The sequence below is a fragment of the Montipora capricornis genome, chromosome 3, assembly GCF_036669925.1.
Source record: "Montipora capricornis isolate CH-2021 chromosome 3, ASM3666992v2, whole genome shotgun sequence".
Classification (NCBI taxonomy): Eukaryota; Metazoa; Cnidaria; class Anthozoa; order Scleractinia; family Acroporidae; genus Montipora; species Montipora capricornis.
The window spans coordinates 72,808,607-72,836,106 of NC_090885.1; the positions used below are offsets into that span (position 1 = coordinate 72,808,607).

General features: G+C 40.2%; 3 protein-coding genes across 6 annotated transcripts in view; 1 reads left to right on the forward strand and 2 right to left on the reverse strand.

The window, feature by feature from the left end:
- The window catches only part of LOC138041611 (myosin-binding protein C, cardiac-type-like), an 11,054-nt gene extending 339 nt beyond the window's left edge, over positions 1-10,715 (forward strand). The window contains exons 2-7 of one of the 3 annotated variants that reach the window (XM_068887356.1): positions 80-487; positions 3,182-3,463; positions 5,172-5,483; positions 5,942-6,244; positions 7,251-7,550; positions 8,162-10,715. In XM_068887356.1, the coding sequence (XP_068743457.1) occupies positions 80-487; positions 3,182-3,463; positions 5,172-5,483; positions 5,942-6,244; positions 7,251-7,550; positions 8,162-8,271 (1,715 nt within the window). In that variant the 3' untranslated portion in view covers positions 8,272-10,715. The remainder of the gene's footprint in view (positions 1-79; positions 488-3,181; positions 3,464-5,171; positions 5,484-5,941; positions 6,245-7,250; positions 7,551-8,161) is intronic. The other 2 variants (XM_068887357.1, XM_068887359.1) reach the window with 2 other exon arrangements.
- Positions 10,716-10,929: 214 nt separating this feature from the next.
- On the reverse strand, positions 10,930-23,885 carry LOC138041612 (ATP-binding cassette sub-family C member 4-like). The gene is made up of 7 exons (XM_068887360.1): positions 22,876-23,885; positions 22,400-22,779; positions 20,840-22,113; positions 19,771-20,009; positions 17,790-18,121; positions 16,440-16,573; positions 10,930-13,953 (listed from the first exon to the last, which is right to left on the reverse strand). The coding sequence occupies exons 1-7, from the start codon at positions 23,425-23,427 to the stop codon at positions 13,166-13,168; spliced, it is 3,699 nt and encodes a 1,232-aa protein (XP_068743461.1). The 5' UTR covers positions 23,428-23,885; the 3' UTR covers positions 10,930-13,165.
- Positions 23,886-25,347: 1,462 nt separating this feature from the next.
- LOC138043991 (GTPase-activating protein skywalker-like) overlaps positions 25,348-27,500 on the reverse strand; it is a 15,607-nt gene continuing 13,454 nt past the window's right edge. For both annotated transcript variants that reach the window (XM_068890547.1, XM_068890548.1), the window contains exon 10: positions 25,348-26,527. In XM_068890547.1, coding sequence (XP_068746648.1) covers positions 26,365-26,527 — 163 coding nt within the window. In that variant the 3' untranslated portion in view covers positions 25,348-26,364. The remainder of the gene's footprint in view (positions 26,528-27,500) is intronic.

The window sequence follows — 27,500 nt, forward strand, 5'->3', positions numbered from 1 at the left end:
TTTCAAGTTATTTTGTGAAACCCCAACACGTGCATGGTAATAACTCAGTTTGTTTGTGACACCGTTTCTATTTTATCAGTCTCTTTCGCAGACGATTTTACTGTGAATTTTACCGCAAAACCTAAGGATACGGAGTATTTCGTTGGCAAGGAAGCAATTCTTCGATGGAAGTTTCACAGCGCTAATCCGGATACTGAGCAAATTGTACACTTCGGAAAAGTTGCCCCTCCTGAAGACCATGCTAGTGCAAGCGAAGATGTGGCAATCCTCGTAAAATATCTGAATCCACCAGGCAGAGTGGTACGAAACAACCGACATAGAATGGACGCTATATCTTTCGTATCTAATCGCACAATTGCCCTTGAAAACGAAACGTCAAGCTTTAAAATAGTAAATCTGACTTTCAATGACACTGGGAAATACTTCTTCCGTTTGCGGCGCCAAGACGCAGTAGATTACATACATTTTGTACAATTAAAAGTGGTCGGTAAGTCTTTCAGTTTAATGATTGATTGAGGATATTATTTCCTGAATTTGATGTTCAGTCTTTCAGGCAAATCCTTGTTTACGTTGTCCAATTCAGCGCATACTGTATGTAATTAGTAGTTTTTCTTTTTTATTTGTTTATGATATCGTAAGGCCGAAGTTTTGCAACCTCCGATCGAAAGAATAGCAATCTATTATTTACTTTCATACTCGAGAATTTTTGACAGTTTTTTACATGAAAGAAGATCTTCATAATAAAATATCACGGCCAGCTCTCGATCTCTGCCACACGATTCAGAAAGGCTCAGTCGTCAACCTGTGGCCGTATTTGTTCAGTTGAGAGCAACCAAAAGAAATATTAATGCGGTTTTCTAATTTGTCGATGTTTGTAAAGTGAGTTCAACCCAATGCTGATAAGACCACGAGTGCACCACAATCACAAAAACTGCATGAAGCCTTTTACACCGTGGATTGAGTCAGTATACACAAGCCTTTTGCTGAGGCGTTTAATTCAACATAGTTACATTAAATAGTGAAGCGAACTTTTTGAAGTTACAACATTTCAGTCACGCACGCTATTACCTTGAATACCAACTCAGTAATGTTCAACTGTGCTCTCGCGACCACATTCGCTGGCGATTTGCTTTCAAAACACTTGATGAATTTAATTTTAGATTTTCTTTCAGTAGTTTTTTACGTTTTCTTTGAGACAACCCGGAAGCGAAAGTCGGCTTCAATGTTCTTGCGGTTTATCAAAAATTCATTTGGTATTACGTTGAGTTCTCAATTCGCTCGCATAGTTAAGTATATTGCCGGGCTTTTACAAGTTGGGCAATGGTTTGCATATCTTTGAAACGACTTTAATATACCGAAAGATAATTTGTTGGGCCCTTTTTTCTGTCCGTGAAATCTCGTGGTCCTCATTGAGCGAAGAGGAAATTTCAGTCCATGTGTTTGGACATCAGTTTGCTCGCTGTACGTGGTTCTTTTGTTAAAATGATCTTCCATATTTTCCATATTGGTTACGTACAAGCTGCGCGAAATGAAATTATCTCGGAGTCAACCACATTTGAATTGACAACTTGTGGAGACATTTAGGGCGCTGTCTCATTTACAGAATTAATCGCTTTACGATAATGAAGCCGGATCGCATTTGCACGGTTGATGTTTGAAATATTCCAGTTTCCAGTTGATGAAGTTGGTATTACCTGACTTCCGAAAGATTCAAATGCAGTGATATGAAAAAACGGCTGAGGCAGATAAACTTGGAGCAAAGTGTTGGGTTTAAATGCCGATCAGGAATCTTCTGCTTGATTTTCGTTGCGACAGGTGTCAATAACTATCTACATCAAATTGGAAAATTGACAACCAATTTTCTATGTAATTTATCACGATGACATCTTGTCGGTATGACTCATTGTTCAAAGCATCCTCTCAATCCTTGGATTCGTACACCTTGAGAAACACAAACATGTGAATGCAGCTTTTGTGTCCCTTGGCCGGTTGTTCGAAAGCCGATTAATTTAAACCAGGATTAGTGTAAACTTTTGTTTCATGTTTTCGACTTTTTCGTGAAAGATTCTTTTCCTTATTTTTGTTTTTCAAGAATCCCTTTATCTACTGTAAAGTTTTGCCGAATGTCAGCGTTGAACAGCATTTGGGAGTAGAGGAAATAAACTCCTTGCTTAATTTTTAACCTGGGCCATGGGGTTTAAAAACGAAATCCATTGTGCTTGCAATTTTAATCTGAACTGCCAGGGCTCTTACGACAAATATTCTAAGATTAAAATGTTTCTCGCGATTGAAGGAAGCTGATGCATTTTCGGAAAAAAAGGAGAGAGATAGAGACAGGAAAAGATGAAATTTCGTCAGCATTGACATTGCTATATGCTGTATATGGGGAAAAAGTGGTCACCAACCACCAAAACACGCATGTTGTGTAAACATGAAACAAGATATGAAAGCAAGAGAAAATGAGGGGACAGAGAGGGAGGCTCAGGGCGTTGGCCGGGATATGTTATGTCCACGAAAGTTATTTTTAGACGAGCTGAAGTCTTTGTTCTAGCGGAGGACTGTCTTCCGAGACGTCCGCATGCAGTCTTGCCTCGCTCTCAGGTTCTTAGTGAAAAGAGAAAATGACGGCGCACGTGGAAGGATGATGAATATTTATTTTCTTTCAAACATCGGACCGAGGTAGGCCTGCATGCGGACGTCTCGGAAGACTTCCGCTCGTCTAAAAATAACTTTCGTGGACATGACATATCCCAAGGGCTGGACCGGGAGCCTCCCTCTCTGTCCCCTCATTTTCTCTTGATGAAAGTTATGAAGAACAATCATGTTAATGTCAAGTTGTGCAATAAAAATGTTCATGTAGTAGAAAATAATTATATTACAACACAAAAGTATCTTACAATGAAGGTGAAGCTCGTGATTTATTTGTGCAGTTAGTTTTCATGACGGCACCTATATCATCACATGTGAATGATAAAAATGATATCTTAAGAATGAAAATCCTAGTATTTCATCAGTATCTCTATTATCAATCTTGATATTCATTTCGGACGGATCCTCAGAAATTGTAAACGGTCAGTGTTGCCTCATAATTTTGGGATGGGGAAATAAACAGCTCAGTGTATGATTAAGAAAATGATGCTTAAGAACCTTACGAGCTGACGATGTTGTTTTCTATGTTCAGATATAATGATCGACTACCAGAATTCTACGCCGGTCTTAGAGTCATGGGAAGGACATAAGGTAACCTTGAAGTGTGCAGTACAGACGACGCTTCCTGATTTGATGGCTAGATTCTTTTGGGAGCAGAATGGCAACCCACTTTTATTTGGAAAAAAAGTTAATCGGGAAACATCAAGTCAAATGACCGTCGTAACCGTAAAAGACGTTGAATTCAACCCAGTTACCTGTTCTGCTAAAACCAAGTCAACAACTCAGAGGCTTGAAATTAAAATCAAACGACTTTGTAAGTATAATCTTTGCTAATTCCCCAGAGGTCGCGATTCTTTCGGTCAGCGACAAGATCAGTTATAAATATGCGTAGTGGTAGGTAAGATCTAGTTGCTGTTTTTTTATTTATTTTTTATTTTTGTTTTGTAACTGTAGCGTTGCAGAGCAGGCGAATTTGGGTAAAAAGGGATGAATGATCCTTCGATTTACTCTATGGCGCGTGCGGCAGAAAGGGCCTGCGGCCCGGGCCTGCGGTCCACAATTCACGGACAGGAAGAGCTGAGAATATGATCAGAATATATTTGATTTCACAAAAATTGTTTTGAATGCCCCCAGAGATCGAAATCATGTTCTTCATGATAACGACCACAACTAAATGCAGTTACAGAAGTCAGGGATGCCCGTTTGTACCTGAGAAATTGTCCCACACAGTGTCAATGTCTTCACCAGTCCCCAGTTTCCGGTCTGAAAAAACAGAGTTTGTGACGTCTCTCCCTTTGCTTGTAAATCCCCTGTTTGTATTGTAGCTACTCTACAGATGGGTAAAATAAACACTTAAGGACGTTCGCGCCCATTGCTACTGCGCATCTTTTCGCACATGTCACGCACACGTCATGCATCGTAGACCACGCAGGTAAACACGAAGCTAAAGGCGCAAATGAAAGTATGTGGCATCATGGGATAGCTGTGGACCCAGGTCTTCTCGGAAATGTCACGCAATGGCGTGACAGTGCGAATAGACAATCGCTTTGAGAACTTCGCAGCCATTTTACTCTCTTGAATGCTCGGTGGCCCCCATTTTTCTTTCCGTAGATCACTTCCTTTCTTGATTTTGTCCATTTTAACAAAAAACAAAAATAATCTGTACGTGAGAAGTTACAAATATTTGGCCTTTTATGCTCTCGTGCGACCGAAGTTTTCTTTCTTAGACTAATATGTATCGTTTTTCAAGGTCTATTTCACCTCAGAAAAAGACATCAGTTGCAAAGGTTAATGAAGTTATATTAGTTATGTTGAACTGAGTACGTTTACCTGATCTAAATTTCACTCATGTAGCTTTTTTATTGCTGACAGTTGTAAGCTAAGATCGTCTTAAAGTAACGCAATCGTCTAAAAATGCACCTCATGATCTCGAAAACGAGCACGGTGACCCCCCATTTTTTTTGCCTTTTTGGCAAAAGTAGATCATTACCTTTCTGCGTGGCAAGTTTAACAAAAATCTGTACGTGGGAACGTTTTGGGCTCGAACGTCCTTAACTACTGCATTTTCCTTTCTCGTGACGGATGCTCTGTATGCTGAGTATGTTCGGATGAGCTAAATGTTATTGTGAATGGTGAACGTGCTATGAGTTTGCTTTGAGTATGAAACTCACCAGTCCTCGTTTGCGCATAAGAAAAAAACGCACTAAACTGATTTCGAGCAAAAACATTTGTTAGCGCAGATACGCGTATATCGCATTTGTTCTATAATCACACGTTGTGTTACAACTTCTATGCTAATTTACGACAAATAAAAAAAAAGGGGGTCGAGATTTGCATAGTATTTTGAAGTATCTTCGGGCATGTGCATGGCCGAGCTTTTGTGTCTTGATCACGCAACTTGCCAAACATCGCGGACCAAATATCTCCCGAGCGAAGTTTCAAAGGCACAAAATTCAATAAGAATATCTAGAATCCGAACACAACTCCGTTCAGCCCTTAGAAATGTTACTTTCATTCTATAGATAAACCATCCGAACCAGTGAACATGACAGTTCAAGAGAAAGAAAGCAACGACACCAGTTGTAAAATCTATAATAAACTGAGTTGGGATCCTCCTGTGGACTCAGGCGACACACCAATGACAAGTTACCAGGTGGAGTATAAACATCCAGTGCTCAAAAAAATCATGCACAGGACCACCACTCAAAACACGGAGCACGCAATATGTAAGGTACAGATCAGCGGACATCCCCGTGAGCTCAATGTCAACGTCAGAGGAGTGAATAAAGTTGGTCGTGGATTCAGATCTGAAACCATCAAAGTTTTATTCTACAGTGAGTGGTTCCTGGAATTTTAAGTGACAATATACAGAGCAGAGCCTTTTACAATTATTGACACTCTCGAGCTCCAGCCTCGTTGGAACCAGAGAAAAGTAGCTGGGATTTTAGCATAACCCTTTTCCTTCGTCTAGTCTTAACTTTCGATGATAAAGAATTAGTAAAGCCCAGTTATATTTCGATATATTTTCTTTATCATTTTTCTTTTTTTATCTGACTTGAATAATTATCAGTTCTCTCTTTTCTCTTTTGGAATTCATGGAATCATCCACGCAATAGACTAAATAGCAGTCTGACGCAAGAATTACGCTCTGGGAATTGTTTCGTAGAATCCTCAAATGTTGGCTGGAGAGGTATCAGAACGCTTACCAATTTGGTTGTTTTTAGGTAGCCCAATATTGAAACGAAAACTAACCTCTTAAAAAGTGAGTTCAATGGACTGTTTTGATTGTCAGGTACCCCATCGGCGCCTCTCAACCTCACAAGCAGTTTGTTTCTGAAAGAGGGTCCGCCCTTTAACACGTGGCTGCACTGGAACCCACCAAATAAAAACGGCGGGAAGCCTTTGCAACAGTACTTACTGGAATACAAACTTCCACACGATCCTTGGGAGTTCGCTAAGCTCGTTAAAACAAATGACTCACATATATTGTTCATTCAACCAGAAGACGAGACTTACATTTACGAGATTCGAATCAGCGCCAGCAACGTTTTTGGGTTTGGAACAGTATCTGAAGTTATGACAGTTTATTTCGCAGGTGAATAAATCTTCTCCTTCTTTCAAGAAAATTACGAACGAAATCTGCATTCACACTCTGTATCAGTGTTTCACAATCAAAAACCAACTGCAAAGATGGACGCTCCTTTGTAAGATTTCCGTTTTTACTGGGAGTTTTGATGGTCTTTAAATTATTAGCATAAATTTTCTCGGTTGGCCCACATTTACAACTTTTTTATAACAGCTCTGCTCCTTCAAAGAAATATCGTCGGAGTTCTTTATTCGAGCCTTCAGAAGATTTGTCACCTATTTGTGTTAGTGCAAATCCATTTGAAGCTAAATGTTCCGTATTGCCAGTTTACGCTATCCCTTACTGTAGTAAAATGTTTTGAAAATTAGTCTCTTAAGAACCAAGAAACGAGTTAGGTATTGCGATGTAAAAGAAGATCGGATTATGGTGTTTTCAACTGAGTCTATAAAACAATTATTTTTACCTCATTCTCAAATGATCGTAAATCACGTCTTAGCACTTTTTAGAAATAATCCACTTGCATCAAAAGTTGCTGTTGGTCGTCCGCCGGTGTTTGTGACGTTTCTGTGCGCGCGAAGAGCTAACAGCTCGAATATATGCGCAGGCGTAGGTTAGCACATAGTCATGCATTTGCACGGTTAGAATGGAAGTGGCATGAAATAGACGCTGATACGGTAAAAATAGAAGCCTCGATTAAAGGCTTGTTCAAGTCCAAAAACGAACATGAACTCAACCCATGAGCTCCTTCTCTGTTGTCAAAGTGCTTTCTTCTGTGGAAAAGATACATACATACATACATACATACATACATACATACATACATACATACATACATAACTTTATTTAGTAAAGCAGGTCAAGAGGAAAAAAAAGCAACTTTACAGCTGATGTGGATCTACTGTAATAAAATTAACAATACATACATATGGTAGTGATTATACTTTAGATAAATAAGAGAGTTTTCTAGTTTGATCGGGCGTCGTCAGGTTGAAATTGTTTGTCTTTTGCCATTCAGAAACACCGGCTCCACCCAATAACTTGGTCAGGGGAGAAGTATTTTACGACGAGTTCAAGACTCCTTATCTAAAAGTCACTTGGGAAGCACCGAACTACGATGGAGGCGCACCCGTCCGTCATTACATTGTCGAACACAAGACAGTGAAAACAAAATGGGGCACCGCAAACATTTCCGTCATCAACAAGACAGAGTTTTCATTTCCAGCACACAAGTCCGAGATTTACACTGTACGAGTGCGAGCAGTTAACAGTTTAGGCGAAGGAAAACCCTCTAATTTTATCACCGTGAAACTGACGGGTTAGTCCTCATTGAAATCACAGTAAAAAAATAGACGTTATTCATAAATGGAGGTCAATTTTTAATTTTTTTGTCCAAGTGCAAATTATCATACCAAGCCTCGATACCATACAGTGAATTGAAACGAATGCTTGTTTTAAAATGAGGCTTGGTAGGCTAATTTGCTCTTGGACGAAAGAATTACAAATGTCAATTATCAAGGTCTATGGAGATAGTTTCACAACTCGCACCCTTTTTGTAAAAGAGAGCTAATTAGAAGTTAATTTATTCAAACCTCATTTGTGAACTGAGGACAAAAGATTGTGCATGGTCTTGGTCAAGTTAACATGAAGCGCGATGCCACTGTTCTCGCTTTTGTACTTTCCAGAGTTTCATAACCAGTCCAACTAATATACGTACGAACTTTGGTGAAATGTTCGTTGACTTCTACCCCCAGAATGGTACTGTATGTATGACACGCAAGACCCAGCCTCGCCAATCTCGGATTCACAATTCACCATGCACACACTGGTCAATGGTTTTAAATTCGAAATAACGTAGAATCGTGACATTACCATGGCTAACCTTATTTAACTTGTTCTTTTTTTTTTCATTAATATTTATTTTTTTAGAGGAAGACGTAAAAACTCTTCGGAGCTCAAACGCATCAAGTTCGCTGTCAGCTTCTGGTTTCTTTGAGGCTTTCCTGTTGCTGTTGACCGTTTGTTTCAGCTTAGCTTAACTAACTGGTTGAAGAGCAAAAGAACTGGTACTCATTTTGACGAATTTAAAAGAGAACTCGTTTGCGGATCAAGGAAATAATTTCATCTGTGCAATAGTAACAGTTCACTAACATTTGCAATGGGATTTTTCATGTGAAGTCTGTTTCTTCTACTCAAAAACTCAACCAGGTTCCTAACCATATGAGCCCGCGAGTTGTCGGTTTTTGCCATCGCTCCAATCTCGTACCCAGAGTCCTCGGGCTTCTTGGTCAGCGGGTGAGCGCCCGGAGAGACTCTGGGATAATCGACTTGAACTATACTTTACTTTTGATTGACCGCTTGCGTAACAATGGCAGTCCGACAGGAAGTCGGTAAGTAATTCGGAAGCCCCAGAATTTGGATGGAGATTCAAAATCTAAAACTAGTTTCAGTGCTGTTTGATTTTTTCTACCTCAGAAATATATAAATCACAAAAATAACAAAACGACGAGGTTTGAATTATGTCTTATACCGCACGGGAATTTTCCCACGCTGCTAAAAAGTGATTACTGTTGCTGCTGCAAAAGTACCGTGGGAAAACATTACATCAGTCTCTTTGAGGAGAAATCCGTGGAATAAGGTCTTGTCGAAGCCATTCAGAATTACGGAAACATCAAATTGTAGTAGAAGAGGACAATTGTTTCCACAAAAAATTTGTCGATCGTGTTGCTTGCACGATGGCATTCTGAGACTCTAAAAATACACTTACCGAAAGCGTCAGAGGTTTCATCTTCACTTGCTCTCACAGCAAGCCAATGATCATTTCTCCAGTTTCTCTGTGTGTAAGGCTAAAATTCTTGTTTCGCGAACACTTTCAACCCGCCATTTCTACTGTTTACGGTTTTCTCTTTTCTGTTTCCGTTTAAACTCAAGCATACGTAATAAGACCGGAACCCACGTTTTCTGGGAAAAAATGGAGTCCATTTTCCCAGAGTCTCTCCGGGCGCTCACCCGCTGGCCAAAAAGCCCGAGGACTCTGGGTACGAGATTGCCATCGCTCAGTTTTGTCCGACTCCTTCTTGCATTTTTATAGTCCTTACTGAATAGGTGGTTTGCAATTTACGTCATCGTCGCCATGTTGGATGAAACAAACAAAGAATCTCTTATAAGCTACTTCTGTTTTCATACAGCATTCATTTGGTGATATTGTGTTTCATATTGTTGATTGTTTCTATTGGTTAAAAAATAGCAGCTCTGACATCCCAAAATATTGTTCGCGACCGCGATCGTACTATGCAACGTTTAAAGTTTACAAACATGTTAGTGTCTGAACTCAACTGAACTCCAACCCAAGTTGTTTGTTATAGATAGCATGTCCGAAATGTGGAGAGCGCAATATATTTGCACGCATAAATAAGTTGGCTTTCTGCACATCAAGACTAACGAATGATCAGCGAATGTACCTGGCAGCAGACAAATGTTTTGTAACTAGACCGTCCGTGAGGGTACACTGGGTTGCCTGTGGTACGTGCACCGTTCCAGACAATTTTTTTCAAGTTGTGGGGGTCATTAAAACCATTTAAGGGGTCACCCAGAAGTCATACCAGCAGAGGCCCTTTGGCTCACAGGTCCTCCCACGTTCGTACGACGAAACAGATCCTTTTCTGAGGTTAAAAACCTGGCTACCGGCCTATTAATTAATCATTTGTCAGAAAGAAGAAATTTCTGTCCTCTTTAAAAAAAATAAACACGTATTGCTTACGTGTGGTAGTGACGTAACACAGCGATTTATTCCATATAAAACGTCACCTGAGCTGTGTGTTGTCTTCCAGGAGATTCAAGTTGTCCTTGCGTAATATGTAGTTCTAACAGTGCACGATATTGTTTTGGTATTGTCTATCATTGTAGTGCCATGGTAGAAGTCTTGAGTAAATAGCCTGTGGTTACTAGCAAAGTGCTGAACCCAGAAAGATTGAAGAAAATAAATGGGAAGTGAGAAACATTGGCTTCTGGGCTGACATGTTTAAGCGTGCCCTCTGAGCAGCTTTGTAATACTAAGATTTACTAAAGTTAACCCTATCCGGCGGGGTTAGTATCTAGATGGGTGACCATACCCCTTCGTAAAACAGAAGCATCGGACCGAAAATACTATTAACGCTAACAAATGCGAACTCAGCAAGGTACAGATTTTGTTAGTTTGCTTTATGCAAAAACAAATATTGATGCAAAAGTAAATTGATACACAGTTTTTAGAAAGAGCAGAAGGAAGTTTCCAGGACGGTCGCTAAAGAATAACATATTTACGAAATGAAAACAACATTAATTTTGAACCGTGAATATAGAATATAAAAAGTTACGATCAGCGACAAACATTTTGGGAGATTTTTGCTACGTTCACTTTTGGTTGCACAAATACATCGCAAAATCGAAAGTGACATGGCCGGAATTCAGCGGGCGCCGTGATTAAGTTACCGCGGCATGTTTACTCGCCAAACAGTGAAGCATCTGTGTCAAATGATGGCAAGATACCGGGTTTTTGTAAGTTTCTTTTTCTGTCAAGTGTTATTAAGTTTGACAATGAAATGAGCGAAGTCAAAACAAAGATCACAATCGCCCAACTCTTGAGGTTGACAATTTTTTTATGCAAAGTCAAAATTTACTCTCCAAGACGCGTACGACGTTATTTATCACCAGGTAATTCCATTATTTTGGAAATAGCAGCTACTTTATTATTTATCTGCGTCACAATTTTCACTGATTTTGGGGCTCATTTTGTTGAAACTCAAGCACGCTTCCAACAGGCCTGTGAATCCTTCCTGCTCACAGAGCAATACTAAAAAAATTCTCCCATATCACATTTCAACCTTAAGCTCGAAAATTCAATACACAACATGATATTATAATTCACAAAGGCAGAAAATACCACAGAACCCTTTTCCAGCGAAAAATTTATTGAAACTAACAACATATTTGCTCTTAGAAGCGAAAACCTCTTCCTATTTCATTGCGTGCGTAAAGACAAGAAACTCAATCGTGTCAAATTACAATGTACTTCAGGTTTCCTGAAGACCTTGAATAACAAGAAAATGCTTTTTCTTTTGCCATAAAAAACTATCCAGTTAAGCTCACATATCACAAAACATGATGAATTCATAAAGGCCACCTTTTCCAGGAAACAATTTTTTGAAGCAAACAACATATTTGCTATGAGAGGCAAAATCCCCTTCTATTTCATTACGAGCGTGAAGAGAGGAAACTCAATCGTGTCAAATATGCGCAATATTGCAACAAACTAAATTTCAGGGTCAAACCGTTTCCATGAAGAACCTTTTCCTTGAATAATGAGGCACAAAATAGACGACAAGCTTTCTTTCAAATAATTCTTGGCTGTCACATTTCCAATTATTTTTTTTACCTGAAGACTGTGCAGAGTTGATCACAGATCCACGTAAGGTGTTCGATTCGTTCTCTGTCTTTGTTCTCTGTGCAGAGTTGATCACAGATCCACGTAAGGTGTTCGATTCGTTCTCTGTCTTTGTTGAACCCATAAGTTACCAGAGAATTTTCCATTTGGTTTCAGTGTTCTACATAACAGCGCACTTGGTAAAATATTTGAAATACAGCTCACTTTGATTTCAGCTCGACGGGCGATAGATTGTTGTCGAAGTCCATTACTCGTCGCTTTTAAGATTCCACCGCCTGTCTTGTTCAGTATCCAATTGACTTGCCATTATTGAGCTTCATAAGGGTATATTTTGTTCAAAAGATCCACTAAAACGCCATTCGCGTTACATGACTTTCGACGCCATTGCCGGTTAAGTTAATCGTTCTACTGTGTCCACCAGAGAAATCTACGCATTTCCCACTACCCTCTCGATCCTAAGAAAATACGCGCAAAAGGCTCTATGCACAAAGACACCACTTAGCAGGGGAGTGACAGGCAAGACTTTTACCGACACGGAAAAAAATAAAAAAACGACGAAATGAAACGCAGATTCCGGACTGGGTTTGCCATACTGGCAACCCAGTAACGAGGAATGATGAAATTGACGTTTGGTACCTTTTTTGAGTGTGATTACTTTGTTGATATTAGCAAGATCTTTTGTTCAAGCAATTTTTTAAAGAAATTAATAATACAATTGTTTAATAAAGAAACAGTAACACTTGTAAATTGCCAGTATTGATTACTGTTCTTGTTCAGTAAATTGAACGTATTGAATGAAAGTTATGACAAAGAAGTGTTGTGTTCCTGAATTGATTTATGCACTAATTAATAGAATCAGTGAGGCTTCAAATCATTTTCAAATTTATTATTGGACTTACGCTTCGAGGTTCATTCTCTGGTCATTTTTCATCGCAAATAATCCCAATCGTTCCCATTTCCCTTTTCATCAGATCATGAATGATGCTTGAAGGCCTCCAATTTAACCTTGAAGACAACATTTTATTACACTATTTTAAGGTAAAAGTGAAAAATACAGAGCTCAGTCCAAAATCCCACTTTGAAGTTATTTGTTGGGATAGAAATGCAATTCGTCCTGAAGTGTGAAGTTTAAATGTAGAACGATCGCGGTTTACAGTACCGTGGGTGCCAGAGGAATTTTTTTTTCAAGATCGGAGAGAACGTTTAGCCATTCCAAATCAACGTTCGAGGACGAAAAAATTTCTCGTGCGACCAGAGGCTTTTTTTTTTTCGTCCGGAATCGCTGATCGTTCTCTCGTGAGCCGAGTGAGAGATTGGTAAGGGGCAACCAAGTTCTTCACCGTTTCCCGCCATTTTTAGCCTCTTCGAAGTTAGGACCTGGTCCTAAGCTATGTATGTGGTAGGGGATATAAAGACCTGCAGAAAGGAAGAGTTTCAAAAATCAACATAACTAGGCAGCCTAATATCCTTTCGCACAAGCAGCGATTTTGGGGTGTCTGTTGCCCTTCTCTTCACTCCATAATAACAACACGGTCTTGATACGAAGTCGTGTCAGGACTGACTGGTGCATAAGCGATTGTTATGACCGTGCAATCTTGTAGCTGTTGGTTTACGGCATCGCGAATTATCCGAGTCGTGCAGTAGTCAACCCTTGACGTGATTTCGTCAAAGATTATAATTCTCCTTTTCTGCAAGAGGGCTCGAGCAAGACTTAACAGCATTTGTTGAGAAACTGAAAACAGGGATGAGTGTTTTAAGACATGATCCAATTGTTTTGGAAGTTCTTCTACGTAGTCTTTCAACCTAACAGTCTTCAACGCAAACCATAAGTCTCCATCCTGGTGAATTCCCTCCGGATCAAGATTGGTTCTGAGTGATGCCGTAAATAAGAATAGCTTCTGTTCCACCACGCTAAACACTTTCCGAGCTTCCAAAGGTCTAAACAATTTCAATGGCATTTTATCAACTGTCACCTCAACAAGTGAGTCGTTTAACAGCAGCATTTTGGAGACAAATGAAGCTTTCTTCCCATCTTTTTTCTTCACTATACAGATCTTTTCTCCGGCTCCTATGTCCAAGGTCATCTCTGAATCTTCGCGGATTCTCACTGCGCCTTTGCTCGGCCAATTTTCGGGTGGTTTGGTGTCTCTTTCGTAACCAACTTCAGGCAGGATGTCATAGTAATTTAAGAGTCGCATAACCGACGACATGCCAAGACGAATATCGCCCAAGAGGAGAGGAATTGAAGTGATTCCTTTCACCAACTGTCTATGATATGTCAACGACAACGCCACCAGAGCTGGAGAAGAGAAAGAAACGCATTGCTATAAGAATTTCAAACATCATCTAGCCTAAAAGCATCCTTTCAACACTTGGAAGATTCAAATCTTCTGGAAGTAAATTTCTTTGAAAAACAATGATTAATCAATATGATCTAATCAATGATATGTAGGTCACGTGATTTTCAGACTTCGTGTGGGTTGTAAACCTATTGAGGGATCATCAATAACAATGAATAATATTATATGGCAAGAAATTCACAGGCTAAATGGAACACTCTGATTAGCTGGTTTTCGGTCGGGATTTTACAGTACGGAACATTACCATGGAAACGCTCCTTATCCGTAATTCGTCTCCCTCCCGGGAAATTCAAGTTGAGCAAAACTTAAAAAGTTTCTCAAAGGCGGAATTTAATTTTTTTTCCGTTCAAAGTTCGGTGATTGAAGAAGATTACGAACCTTCATTAAGTGTCCGATCGCTCAAAGAAACCATGCCATATAATAAACAGGAAAATTTCGTTTTATCAAACGTGTTGATAAAAGTTGAATTACCACCGTAAACAATTTGAAAAGCTGACGTTTCGAGCGTTAGCCCTTCGTCAGAGCGAGAAGAGGAACTGTGGATGTTGTTGGTTTTTATGAAGGTATGGAGGAGCTTTGCCATTGGTGGAAATACGGTAACATGAATTTGTGAATAAATTAGTGGAATGAGAGGCGTTCATTGATTCCGTGAGGATGGAGTGTACCTAGTTGAAAGATTTTTTTTCCCAGATTTTTGCGCCTTTCTGTGTTCCCGTGGTGTTAGGATAGGCCGCAAATTGTCATGTTGTCGTGGGAAAGAAAAATGGTGCACAGCTGGTTTTGATGCAACTCTGTCGTTTCTTTCTACATCTCGTAGTAGGTGTTCGCAAAAGATGTCCGCCAATCTTCTCCCTGTTTCGCCTATGTAGGTCTTCTTAATCAGTGTGCAGGTTATGCAATAGATGACATTTGCAGAGATGTGGTCAGTGATTTTAACGGCCGGGATCGATTCACAAATTCACGTTACCGTATTTCCACTAATGGCAAAGCTCCTCCACACCCTCACAAAAACCAACAACACCCACAATTCCTCTAATCGCTCTGGCGAAGGGCTAACGCTCGAAACGTCAGCTTTCCATATCGTTTACGGTGGTAATTCGACTTTTATCAACACGTGTGATAAAACCAAATTTTCCTGTTTCACATTCCCACCGACGCAGCACCACAGTTTCATATAATAAACAACTTACTACCCTCCCTCCCGACCCTCAGTTGCTCGGGATCATACTACGGTAAATTGACCCTTAGTCGTTTTCGTACGGATCTCCCTCTGCTACGACCTTGGGCAAATATTGCCCAGTACGGTCCTTGTGCTCGGTTAGGAAAAGGCTAATAATGGCTTTATGAGTGGTACACCCACCCAGGTACTACAGTTATTAAGGTAACTCAGTCAAATAAACTGAAAAGAAACATTGATTTTCGAGGAAAGAGGAAAACCGGAGTCCTGGAGAAAAACTCCTCTGAGCAGAGACAACCAACAAACTCTGAGGCCGCGTGCTCCAGCGGTTAGAGCGCTGGGTTTGAATGCGATTGACCCGGGTTTAAATCCCGTTCGGAGCTTAATTAGGGGCCCGTTTCTCGAAAGTCCCGAAACGTTACGGGTCATTTTCGGGTGTCACAATTCCTTAATTCCTTCCAATTCCTTAGTGGATTTAAGTCGTTAAACTTCACATCCTTTTTATTTTTGTTACCTTAAAAACATGTTAAAAGATCGGCTTTCCAAAATAAGCAAAAATTTTGGTTTTATCAACGGAGTTGATAATGTAAATTGGCCACCGTACAGAGGTTCTAAAAGCTGACGTTTCGAGCGTTAGCCCTTCGTCAGAGCGAATCGTCAGCTTTTAGAATCTCTGTACGGTGGCCAATTTACATTATCAACTCCGTTGATAAAACCAAAATTTTTATATACTACTTCCCCACCGACGGAGCACCACAGTTTCTTTTTCCAAAATAAGAGGTTGGCAGTTTCAAAAATGGCTTTTCGGGCCCCAAAAATTTCGGGACTTTCGAGAAACGGGCCCCTGGTTTGGATTTGGTTCCGGTTGTCCAGGATTCAACCCTCCGCCTTGTAAATATTAGCCAACTGGCTGCCTCCTGCTAGTTGAGGTTCTTATAATCATGTTTCTGTTAAGTTAGAATTGTTTCTTTCTGATTATTAAAAGTGGAGCGCCTGTGAACTACAATAGCTTGATAGCTAAGTGCACTTCCACTATAAATAAAGCATTTGCATTTACATTTACAAACTCAACCCACATATGACGCCAAATCTGAGAAATGAAGCCGGGCCAGCCACCGCGCCAGCCCTGCTCTGCACCATAGCTGAATCGACCCGGGTGGAGGCTATACCTTGTGGGGCCTGTCAGTTAAAAGACCTTAACCGCATGAGATTCCATCTGAATTTGCTTTAATTCTAGACTAAACTTACCGATTTCACTTGTAAAAAGACCAGTTACAGTAGCAATGCACATAAACATTGATGTAACAGCCAGGTATCTGAGCGCTAACCATTGATCAACCGCTGATTGCATGCACACCGCCGTCGCGTATTGATCTTGTAACCTAGAGAATTATCAAAAGCAATGTAAATTTCTTGGAGCGAAGAGCCGCAGGAAGTTAGATCATTAAGTAGCTCAACCAACGAGTACGGCAAGGCAAACGAAAACGTTACTTTAAGATGCACATTTGCAAGATTGTAACTATTTTGCAATTATTCCATTGTGTCTGCGTTGAACGAGGAAGTAAACTACAACTGGATTGGTGATGAACGATTGACGGCTGTACTGACTCTATATATCTGGCAATTTCATGTTGTTGCTTTGCAGCGGACCGGAAAGAAATTTACTGACGTGAACCCAGCGTTTCTTCGCGTTGTTGCAATTGTCGTCGTTGCCGTCATAGTTGCAAAAGCTACCAATTAAACACATCATCGTTCTGCATGAAACGTATGTACTAACTTTTCAGGGAAAACGTGTCATGAACAGTGTGGAAAATTGAAAAGAAAATTGAACTTTTCCGACGATAGTATCGTCGGATGCTCACGTCCCTGGCCACATACCTTCAAATGTGTCTGGTCTTTCAGTGTCGTCTTCAGGACGAAAACGACAAAGAAATGTACCAAAATTAACAAATTGATGTCAGTTTTTCATGCGTCTTTCCTGTTATTGATCATGAATTGCGTCATAACATTGTCAAAGTAGCTGTGAATCCACGAGGCGATAGCATGACAGGCCCCATAACAAAAAGGCAGAGGGGTCAAAATTAAGTCAAAACACGAGAAGAAAGCGAGACAAAAATGCGAGAAACTTCAATCTGACGCGAACAATACCGCGTCATTATCGCATAAATTATAAATTTATGTCTGTCCGCTTATTGACAATAAAAACTAGCCAATGAACGCGCGAGAATTTTTGCAGTCATTGTAAAATGTAGAACGGACGGACGCTGTATTATTGGGAAGTTCTCAGTCTTGTCGACCTCATCTGTCATGTGAAGACGCCCTTAATTTAAAAACGTCTTCACTGCTAATCGCACTTCACTGGAGTTTAACGCGTCTCGCATTTATATGATACCACTGAAAATCTGAGACATCTTGAAACTAGTTAGGCTTTTAATTAGTTTGACGTTGAATGCCTTTTTCTTACTTCTCGTATTCATACTAAACGTCTTTAATAGCTGGCTATTGACACTAGCATGGCTTGCTCTGGGATTTGTCCCTTACTTTCAGAGTTGCAGAACGCAATGGGGAGGAGAGTGCTGAAAGTGAGAACTCGCTTACCTGTGAAACTCCTTTAAAATGTAGCTTTCTTTTCGATAAGCCCTTGTATTGACAGCTCCATGAATTGTGTCAGCGAAGTGCGCCATATGAAGATCGAAACTAGTCCTCTCTGAAGATCTGGCTTGTTGCTTCAGCCACAGATAACTTCTTGCAATTAATACCAGGATCACAACTGCGGGAATCGCGGCAAGCGAAACCCAAGGTGTCGAGACGTTGATGATAATAATTGCAGCTATGAGTTCGACAGCAACTTGGAAGAACCTCAATATATTCCGTGGAAGTGTTTCATCAAGGAACGTTATGTCCGTTGAGAACGCCTTGAGTAATGCTTCCTGTACAGAAACCAACCTAGATATTATCTTACTATCCATATATCGGCTTTAAGAACTATAACATTGTGTTACCATCACAGTGAAACATCTATTAAGCGGCCACCCTCGGGGTTTAGTTTAGTTTAGTTTATTTCTTTCTTTTACAAATAACGATAAAACAAGACAGTTACACAAAAGCAAATGAGAGTGGCGAGTAAGCCCAAAAAGAAACCATGAAGCTTATAGACAATTGGCTCCCTCAGAGTAAAAATAAAGTTAACAGTAACAGTAAGGCCAGGATCGAAAGTAAAATACAATGAAGGTAAGTATAAATTCAGTAATTACATAGACTGAGTTGACAAATATATAAAATATGGTACATGTAACAATGTGTATAAAGATAATATCAGACATGTGAAGAAAGATAACTACAAGATTTTAAACTAATAATTCACATTAATTTTTTGAATTATTAGTTAATTGTTAGTTAAAAATCTTGTGGTAAATAGTTGTCTTTCTTCACATGTCTGATATTATGATGGACTAGTGGAGGTTGGCCGCTTAAGGTGATTCCTCAGTATTGCACTGCGCATCCTGTACTGCGCATATGGTGCGTGTTTTACTCTTAAACGAGCACGGTGACGTATGTTTTTTATTGCATAATTTTGGTGTACAAATTATCCTCTTTAAATAAAAAAAAATTATAAAATTATCGGAAAGAAAAAAGATACAGCTAAAACGTTAACATACACAAAGCCTGAAACGTTGCATTAGGGATTGTTCACAAAAACATGTTGGGGGAGGGGACTAATACTAAATTATCTACTTTCTAAAATAATTGGAGGACCCTTACTTGCTGAATTAAATATTTTCAGTGCCTTCCCCTTTAAGTAAATGAGCGCGCTTGAAGTATTGTGGTCTCATATTAGGCCGTCCTCTTTTTCTTGTCCGTTAACAGTCGAATGCGTTTTCTAGTTTTTGGTCAGTGGATCAGAGGAAAAAAAGCCAGAAGAAATCCCTAGAGTGCGGCTTTAGAGCCAGCTTTAGTATATTCTCGAATGATGAGATCAGAGGGAACTACTACAAGATCATAAATTTTGTGAACCAGAAACGCACAGCTGCCGGCAAGGAACTAGTTTCAAGCTGCAATGAAAGAGTCGAGTCTCAGGGCTACGAAACCACGAGAGAGTCAGAGTTCAATTATTTTCCTCACACGCGAACAGAAAGCGTCTCCAGTGGAAGGTGAAACTGAAAATCTGTACAGGCAAAACCAGTGTTTATATTTCACATTAATTTCCTTCCTCGTTCGACAGTAAAGGACCGAAAAAGAGGACGGCCTTATATCGCTTTCGCTGTTGTTGCATTAACTTACGTCATGAGCTCATGAGAGAGAGCCTCGATCTCCACTAATTCCTTGAGTCAACCCTTTATCGAGTAAGTTTATCTTTAGCAACCGGTTTTCCCCTCGAAAAGTATTATATTTTCCTTGGCGCTGAGATAGCTCTGTATTGATTGGCTTTTACAACAGTGGGCGTGCTGAATATCCCAAGGGAGGGGTACTATAAATAAATCTACTCGGGAAAGGGCTGACTCCTACGTCATGAGAGATAGAGTCTCCTCTTGATGAGCTCCTGTTTAAGTTATCACCTCTAAGGAGGTCGAAATCTCACCTGCATAGTGGCATCAAACATTTGAGCAGGTGCCCTTAGTAAAGATGACAAAGCTCTCTCGTGAATTTTCTTGGAAGATCTCAGTCCGAAGATGGATACAATAAAAGCTCGAACGAGCAGGAGTGAGAGAAAAGCTCCGACAAGTGCTGATAAGGTGTGGAAATGAACGTTTGAGAGCTGGTGCACTGAAGACAGGCGTTCAATTCGTGCCACCAAAAGACCAAATCCCGAAAAGGCAGCTGTGAAAGAAGCAAACGCTTTGAGAAGTTCTCCTTGTCTTAAAACCTCGGTTCAGTACAGTCCGTCTTTTCTGTTACCCTTTTCTGAAAAGAGCATGGAATGAAACTTGAAATAATTCAAATTCATTCCCACTTACAAAAGATGCCAGACCCGTTAACGTTCCTCTTAGAAGTGGAAAGGCAACATTATGACGCACACAAATATTTCGTGTAAAATACTGTTTTTTACCACAATTGCTTGTAATCTCGCAATCTAATTGGCTAATTTTCCGTTATCGATAAGAGTCTAGACAACGCTGTACACGGCACGCTCGCGTCAATTTGTCACGCAATGTAATAGCCAATGAGGAACGTTCGTTTTGAGAAATAAACCAATCATATTGCGAGAAAGTTATAGACAACGCTTGCTCTTACTTTGAGTCGTGATTTTGGTCACGCTGTGAGATAAAAACTTTCTTTGGCGTTGAATATTGTGGTAAAAAACAAATCGAAAGTGGTTGCAGCCGAGTGAGTCCACAACAACTTTTGACCACTGTGATGGCGAATATCGTTGTCGATAAGAGTACAGAGAACGCTGAACCACTTTCGATTTGTTAATTTTCCAGAAAGACGAACAAGAAACGCAGTTTTTGAGGAAAGGAATTTGTAAGGCAGTAGCAATCAAATAAAGCTAGGTCGTAGCAGGGATATTCGCAAACTCATAATATATTTCAGTAACTTCTGCATCAAATCGAAGACACAGTCAAGACTATTTACAAGGCCAATTAAATCTCCCGCTATCCTAAAGCGCACCTGTCTGGCCTCCGCCTCGACCCAACAGTGATACAAACCTCCTGGTGCAGCTATCAGCAATATGCCAAAAGCCACCACAAATGGCAGTGGTCCTGCTTGTCTTGAATACTTGAGAAAAGCAGAAAATCTCTGAACTTGGCTCTCATCACTTGGGGAACCAGGGGTTGACTGAGCAGTTAGAGATGTATCCACATGACTTGCTTCGATTGTCAACTCGTCCTCTTGAACATGGTCATCGTCCGTTTCCAGCCAGGCGAGTTTCACGCCATAATCTTGAATCTGAGCGAGGGATCCAACACTTGTAATAAACCCATCTTTCATCAACAACTTGTGAGGGGATCGCGCAAGGAAATCTACTCGACAAGTAGTTAACAGACGTAAACGAGACGCAAGGAAGCCTTGGATGCATTCTTCAAAAATCTGATCTGCTAACATAGTATTCAAGTGATTGAGTGGGTTGTCCAGTAGAATGATTGATGCAGTGGAATATGCCGCTCGTGCTAGATTTACACGTTCCTGTTGACTGAGGTTAAGCCTCATTCCACCTTGGCCGATAATTGTGAAATCTCCGTTAGGTAGGAGAGCGATCTCCTGGTCCAATTTGCAAGCTTTTGTGACAGCTAGGTAGCGTTCGTCCTCGTAAGGCTCCCCAAAAAGAATATTCTCGCGCAGAGTTCCGGAAAATATCCACGGCTTGTGGCTAACATACGCTACCTCTCCATCTCGATTTATGTGGCCTCTATTTATCGGTACTTCCCCTAGGATGGCCTCTAACACCAACGATGTGCCAGCACCTTCATTCGGTGGCCCTGTTATTGTTAGCAACTGAGCACCTTCTAAAGTAAAGTTGATGTAATTGAGTTCGATGTGATTCACCTCGTTCTCAATTTCACAACAAACACCTTCAAGCGAGAGGTAAGGAGAGTTTCGTAGGGGTGGAGTTCCAGGACGGAAGTCCGCTTGCTTCGTATGCAATCTTGTTCCTTCTCTTCCGGATTGCCTCAAACCATCGCTTGTATTTTCAAAAAACGAGGTTGCTGGAAAGTCAAGGAGTAGAAACCTTTCTATTTTTCTAAGGTTCGCCTTAGTTGTTACAAGAGCCTCTAGTCCTTTAACAAAAGCATTCCCACAAGATTCGTCCAGAATGTACATTGTCAAAAGAATGAGGAACGCATTGATTGTCCTCAGATCTTTCCCCATTAGCATTAGGGTTGCCATGGACACAAAGGAGGCAATAATTGGGACGGCACGTTGAAGGGAGGCCAGAGTGGCGAGAACGATGCATTTACTTCTCACATAAAACAGTTCCTTCCTGGAAAGAGCAAATAAACATGCAAACAGTTAACTTTGCCAGTTAGACAACAAGAATAATAGTCGTAAACTGACCCTAACGGTTTTTCCGCTCTAACGGTCGGCTACACTTGCTTTGACTTTGATTAGTCTGCGCCTCCGGATTGGCTACAGTAATTTCTATCAGATCTTCTTCATCTCAGGACACTCAATATAAATATTGCAGTTATTGGTGGTACCTGTTAGCTTCCGTTCAATTTATTATTTCCGAATATATAAAGAGGCTGTAAAAAGACAGCAAAACTAACCTCCTAATATCCTTGATGAGGCGTTCGCACACGTGCTCATACACATTTATCTTTATCGCTCGAATACCAGCGAAAGCTTCACTCAAAAGGCGGAGCCTCCGCTGAGTGAAAATCCTGGTGCTCTGGCGCAGTTTTTCAAACACTCTGCCGACACAACAGCGTAACAGAGTGCAGACCAACAAATAAGTTATTCCAATGGTCGCTTCCCAACCAATTGTGGCAATCAAAAGTAAGGATAAAGCAAAGAGCTCAATGGGTGCTGTGAAGAGCACTGGAGAGAGACATGCGCACTGGTCAATGCAATCCAATTCAGTTGAAACTAGGTTCATGGTGTGACTTCCTGAGTTGTCAGCAAAGGATCTTTGTTTAGAGTGCAATACCTTGAGAAGAGAAGAAGATTTAGACAGTGAATTAAAGCATAGTTAAACTGTTACCATTACTGTACAAGATTCCTTTATTAAAACCTGGTTGGTTACCTTTTGATACACCAGACCGGTGAGACCAGATTTCAACGATGTGCTTGTTAGATGCGCTGAAAAATAATATTGACTCCTCACAATGCTCTCTAAGGAGACTGCGATCCAAAACCCAGCGGTAACGAAACAAATCCACGGTACGGCAGATCCATAAATCAACACGGGCTCGGAATTCAGGAAAACGGCAAACATGGTGGGTTGAAGAACGCGTGTGACTACAATTAGGGTTAGAAACAGGAACAAGCCAGTGTATTCGCCAGTGGGCACGAATTCTAAGATTGTTCTCCAAAGTTGGGGGTATGTCTCGTTTGACTTCGCGGTTCGCGCGTGTCTTCTCCACAAGTGTCGCATGTTTCGCGTGACTGCCCAAGATGAGTGTTGCCCTGGAACCAGTTCATCTCTTGACTGCCTATCAGACCCAAGTCTTCTCCTAACCCAACCAAATGTGTCCGTAACATGCAGTGGGACGTATACATCCGGGGCATCGTCTTCTGTATTTTTTGGTGGCTTCTCGTGGATTCTGGTATAGCCACGCGTCAAAGTACCGACCATATCTCCTTGACGTTACACGCTGCAAAGAAATGCTCTTTGATTTAACGAACGAATGAAAAATCATTGAATCTCTTTAAAATAATGTTGACTGATAGCGCCTGAAGCATGAATAATGGCTCGTAACGTCACGCTAGTTATTTTTATAAATGACGGGAAACTTGTTCAATCCAGATAAGTAGGTTGGCAAACTGCGGAATACCCGGCCACTTATTTGCATATGAATTCCGCGAAATGTTGTAAGTCTTATAATGCGTCGTTCTTCAAACGATGACGCTACAAGAATACAGTGGTGGCTAGGTATTCTGCAGTTACTCCCAATTAGTAGATTATCAATTTCGAATTCCCCTCATTACCCAAACTAAAATGACAACAATCCGATTTCGCAAGAGGCACTCGTCGTCTTCTAAGCGAGGGTAACGGACGCTCAATTAATGCTCGTCACGTTATCTCTAAGCAAAAGAAATTCGTTTTGTCAACTCACCTCAGATCAATTAAAGGTGTTTTTGAAATTTGCAGTGTTTTAGCAATGCGAGGATGATTATGACTGTTAAGTTCGTGTTGAAATATTTGCATCGGGGGCTTTAAATCTTCGAGTAAGCTTTCAGTTCAAAAGTTCGGAAAGAGAAACAGTAAGGCAAGAAAAGCTAAACAGTGGGAAATCAATTATCGTGATAATGTACAGACTAACAAAGTGATATTAAACTATAAGGAATGCAAATCAAACGCGTTTACAGAAACTCCAAACTGTGAAGAAAAGACGAATTTTGCGTAATTTCTTACCTGAATTCTTCAGCGGATTATAGCGTTGCTTGTGGAAGCAAGAACATCGGCATTAATTCATCCTTTAAGAACTAAATTCAGAAAGATTTAATCCAAAGATATAGTATAACCGATCTGGGAAATCTCAGGGGCAAGGAAACAAAAGTAATGGAGAATTGTTTTTGTATTCAGAGTGCATTGTTTCCGAAAAACAACACTACAGGTATAATAGAGTCAGTCAAACCGGACTAATTTGGCCAAGCACAAAGGATTCTCGAGGCTTTGTATCAAAGGCAGTTTTTGTACTGGGGACGCCTAATTCCTCTGAGATAAACTTAGGCAAGTCCTTGAAGTCTTCCAGTAGATAAAGGAACGAAAAAGCTCGAGGGATTAGATGTCATACTTAATAAAGAACTCTCAACTCTCGGGTTTATTGCGTTTGGGAGACATTCGTCCCCCAAAGATTCGGCTGGATCCGTATACACGTCTTCATGACAGAAGAAGTAAACAGAAGTAAAAGTGTTTTTTGTTCGCCCAAGTTTACCCCGAAGGAATGCGACCACGGTATGACGATCGCTATCATTGAAAGAGTTTAAGCAATGACAATGTTATTGTTGCTGTTTTATTTGGCTTCTTTTGCCAAAGAGATACCAAAAATCACCACCTGTAAGAAAAACTGTTTTGAGTCCCCGTCACAAAAATATATTCATATCTTCTAAACTCTTTCAACCTCGTTCCCAGGGCTCTTCCGGGTGTGAGAGAACCCTGGAAACGAGTTTCACATGACGTCAAGGTGACCATCTTCGTGTGCCCTTGCAAAGAAAAGGCGGCAATGACTAATACTCCGAGAAAATGAACTCTCTCACTTATGCATACAATTTCTTTTCTTTCGGTTAGCAAACATGGCCGCTTTGCTTATTTCTTAAGTACAGCTACCCCCTCCCCTCAGAAAAAAATCCTTCCACCGTTTTTTCTGAGGGGAGGGGCGGGTTGTACACAGCCAACATGTGCACCCATTCAAATCCTAATCAAACCATATGTGATAACAATACAAATGATGGAACGCAAACACTACAAACAGTTTTAGGCTAGCGCTCGAATCTTTTGCTCACAGTGGCCATTTTTTTTAGTATCAGCTAAAATTAATGATATAATCGAACGTCTGTGCTTCAGTTTAATATTTACCATTGCAACATTACAGTTCTTTAAAAAATTCAACATACAATAATTATTGCTAAACCACAAACCCCAACCATTTACTCCCACCAACACATAGTATATTGTAAAATTCGTGAAATAAAAAGAAAGCAAAGAAAGAACTCCTATTCAAATACAGAAAGCTGCATAAAAATTTTGTTTGGAATAAAAGCGTTTCTATAATGGTCTCACCTAATGTAATAAATTTCCTGAAAGTAAATTTAAATGTATATTTATATATATGACTAGCAATTTTCACTTGACTATTCTCACAGTATTTATTAAATAACTGGGTTTCCATTTTTATCATAAATTTTACTACCTTTATGACATCTTGCATCAATCATGTCATTTAGATACAGGCAATATATTACTTTCCCTACAACACTTGTTCTTGGAATTCTTGAAGTTATATCTTTGAATGCATTTGCGCACTTTATGCCACAGCACGCGCAACTGGCCAGTTTAAAAATGATGTTTTCGGTGTGCCACCGTAAAAATGATGTCATTAGACATCAAAACATTGTGCTATTAAACTCATTACGCTTATCTTTATTCCACAAAAACTATCCAGAAATTGGCCTGAACAATGAATTACCCTAATCACTCGGAATATTCCAATTTTTTTATGTTTTGCTCAAAGAAAGATCATTGTAAAAACATGGCTTCACGCATGGGAGCTATCAAACCAAATCAAAGAGCCACAACTAAGCCTAAAATAAGGCTTAGAGATCAGCAGTTTACTACGGTCACACTTCGTAGTTGGAAAAAGATACCTTTCGACTAAAATGCAGTTAACATTGATATCTTATTAGCGCAACAATGTTTACTTTGTCTAAGTTACTATCAATGTTGTATAAACCAGTCTTTGGTTCTTTTCAATGTAGTTAAAATGATGGTTATTTTTCAAAGGAAATAAATTGTGTAAATGGGAATAGGTCAGATTTCCTTGCAATCACTTGCTTGAACCTGACAAACGCCTTACATTGTTAAATTTGAGATCTCTGGAACGAAGCCAAACACCTCCACTGTAGTGCAGAGGAAATCTTCTGTTTCCGTGAGCTGTTCATTACCAAATGTCAGACTGGGCCCGCTGCGACCTCGGCAAAGTTCATTGTCCAACCAAACAGCATGATTTCCACCTCTGAAAAAAGTCAATGATCTTACCTTAAATATTACATCCTTTTTACTTGAAAATTCGTTTTTTTCTTGTGACTTTTTGAGATGCATTTGGCCAGTATCAAGAAATCTGATCGAAAGCTTTTTACCACATGTTACAAAGTCAAGATTAAAGAACAAAGTGAGTTGTGCCGTGGTTGTAGTTAACAGATCTGACGAAATGGGTGTCTGAAAGCACCTGTGTCAAATTCTATAACATTTATTAAAGGAAGTAGGTTAATTTAAAACATATGCAACCGCAGGGGGGAGGCAGGCATTAGTGAACTATTTACGCTCATGAAACTGAGCTACCCAGTAACACTATTATTTCAGAAACAGAGGTCAAAGTACGAATTTAATGTGAAAAACGGTGTGAATAAAAAGGATATTACAGTAGGCTATTCAGGGCAGTTACTCCCAGACGTTTTGCAACAGGCAAAATGTTTGGCTGTGACACTTGACGAGTGGTCGTTCCTCGTTTACATAATGCCGTTGCGAGATTTTGCGCCGGAACGAGATTTTCGCTCCGGTGCAGCAACCGGGGGGAACTCACGCCGGTGTGAGTAGCCACAGCATGACTTTTATCGGTGATATCATGTAAACAAATACACAGCAAAAAGAGGGAACCGGAGTGAACTCCCGCCGGTGCGAAAGTCGCCCCGGTATCATGTAAACACTCCCTAAGGCGCCGAATATGGGAATTGAACCCGGGCGACATTGGAGGAAGGCGAGTGCTCTCACCACTGCGCCATCCCTGCACCCCTGAAATGCAATTAATGTATATTTGAAGTGCGGGCTATAGAGAAAATGGAGAAGTGATCATCACACTTACTTGAATAATTACAGAAATTGTCTCGTATAGACATCTGAAAAATTTATTTCATTAAAATTTATTTTATTGGATAACAAAAGGTATCAGAGCTGTACCTAGCTAGGAGACCTCAACACAAGATCTTAAT

Bases quoted from the DNA above. Each gene is read 5' to 3' on its own strand.
- LOC138041612 (XM_068887360.1), bottom strand. From the start codon at position 23,427: ATGGTCGGTACTTTGACGCGTGGCTATACCAGAATCCACGAGAAGCCA. The intron at 22,780-22,875 runs GTAACCAACCAG...TCTCTTCTCAAG, and splicing joins CCGGTCTGGTGTATCAAAAG to GTATTGCACTCTAAACAAAG. The intron at 22,114-22,399 runs GTTAGTTTTGCT...TGCTCTTTCCAG, and splicing joins CTCATCAAGGATATTAGGAG to GAAGGAACTGTTTTATGTGA.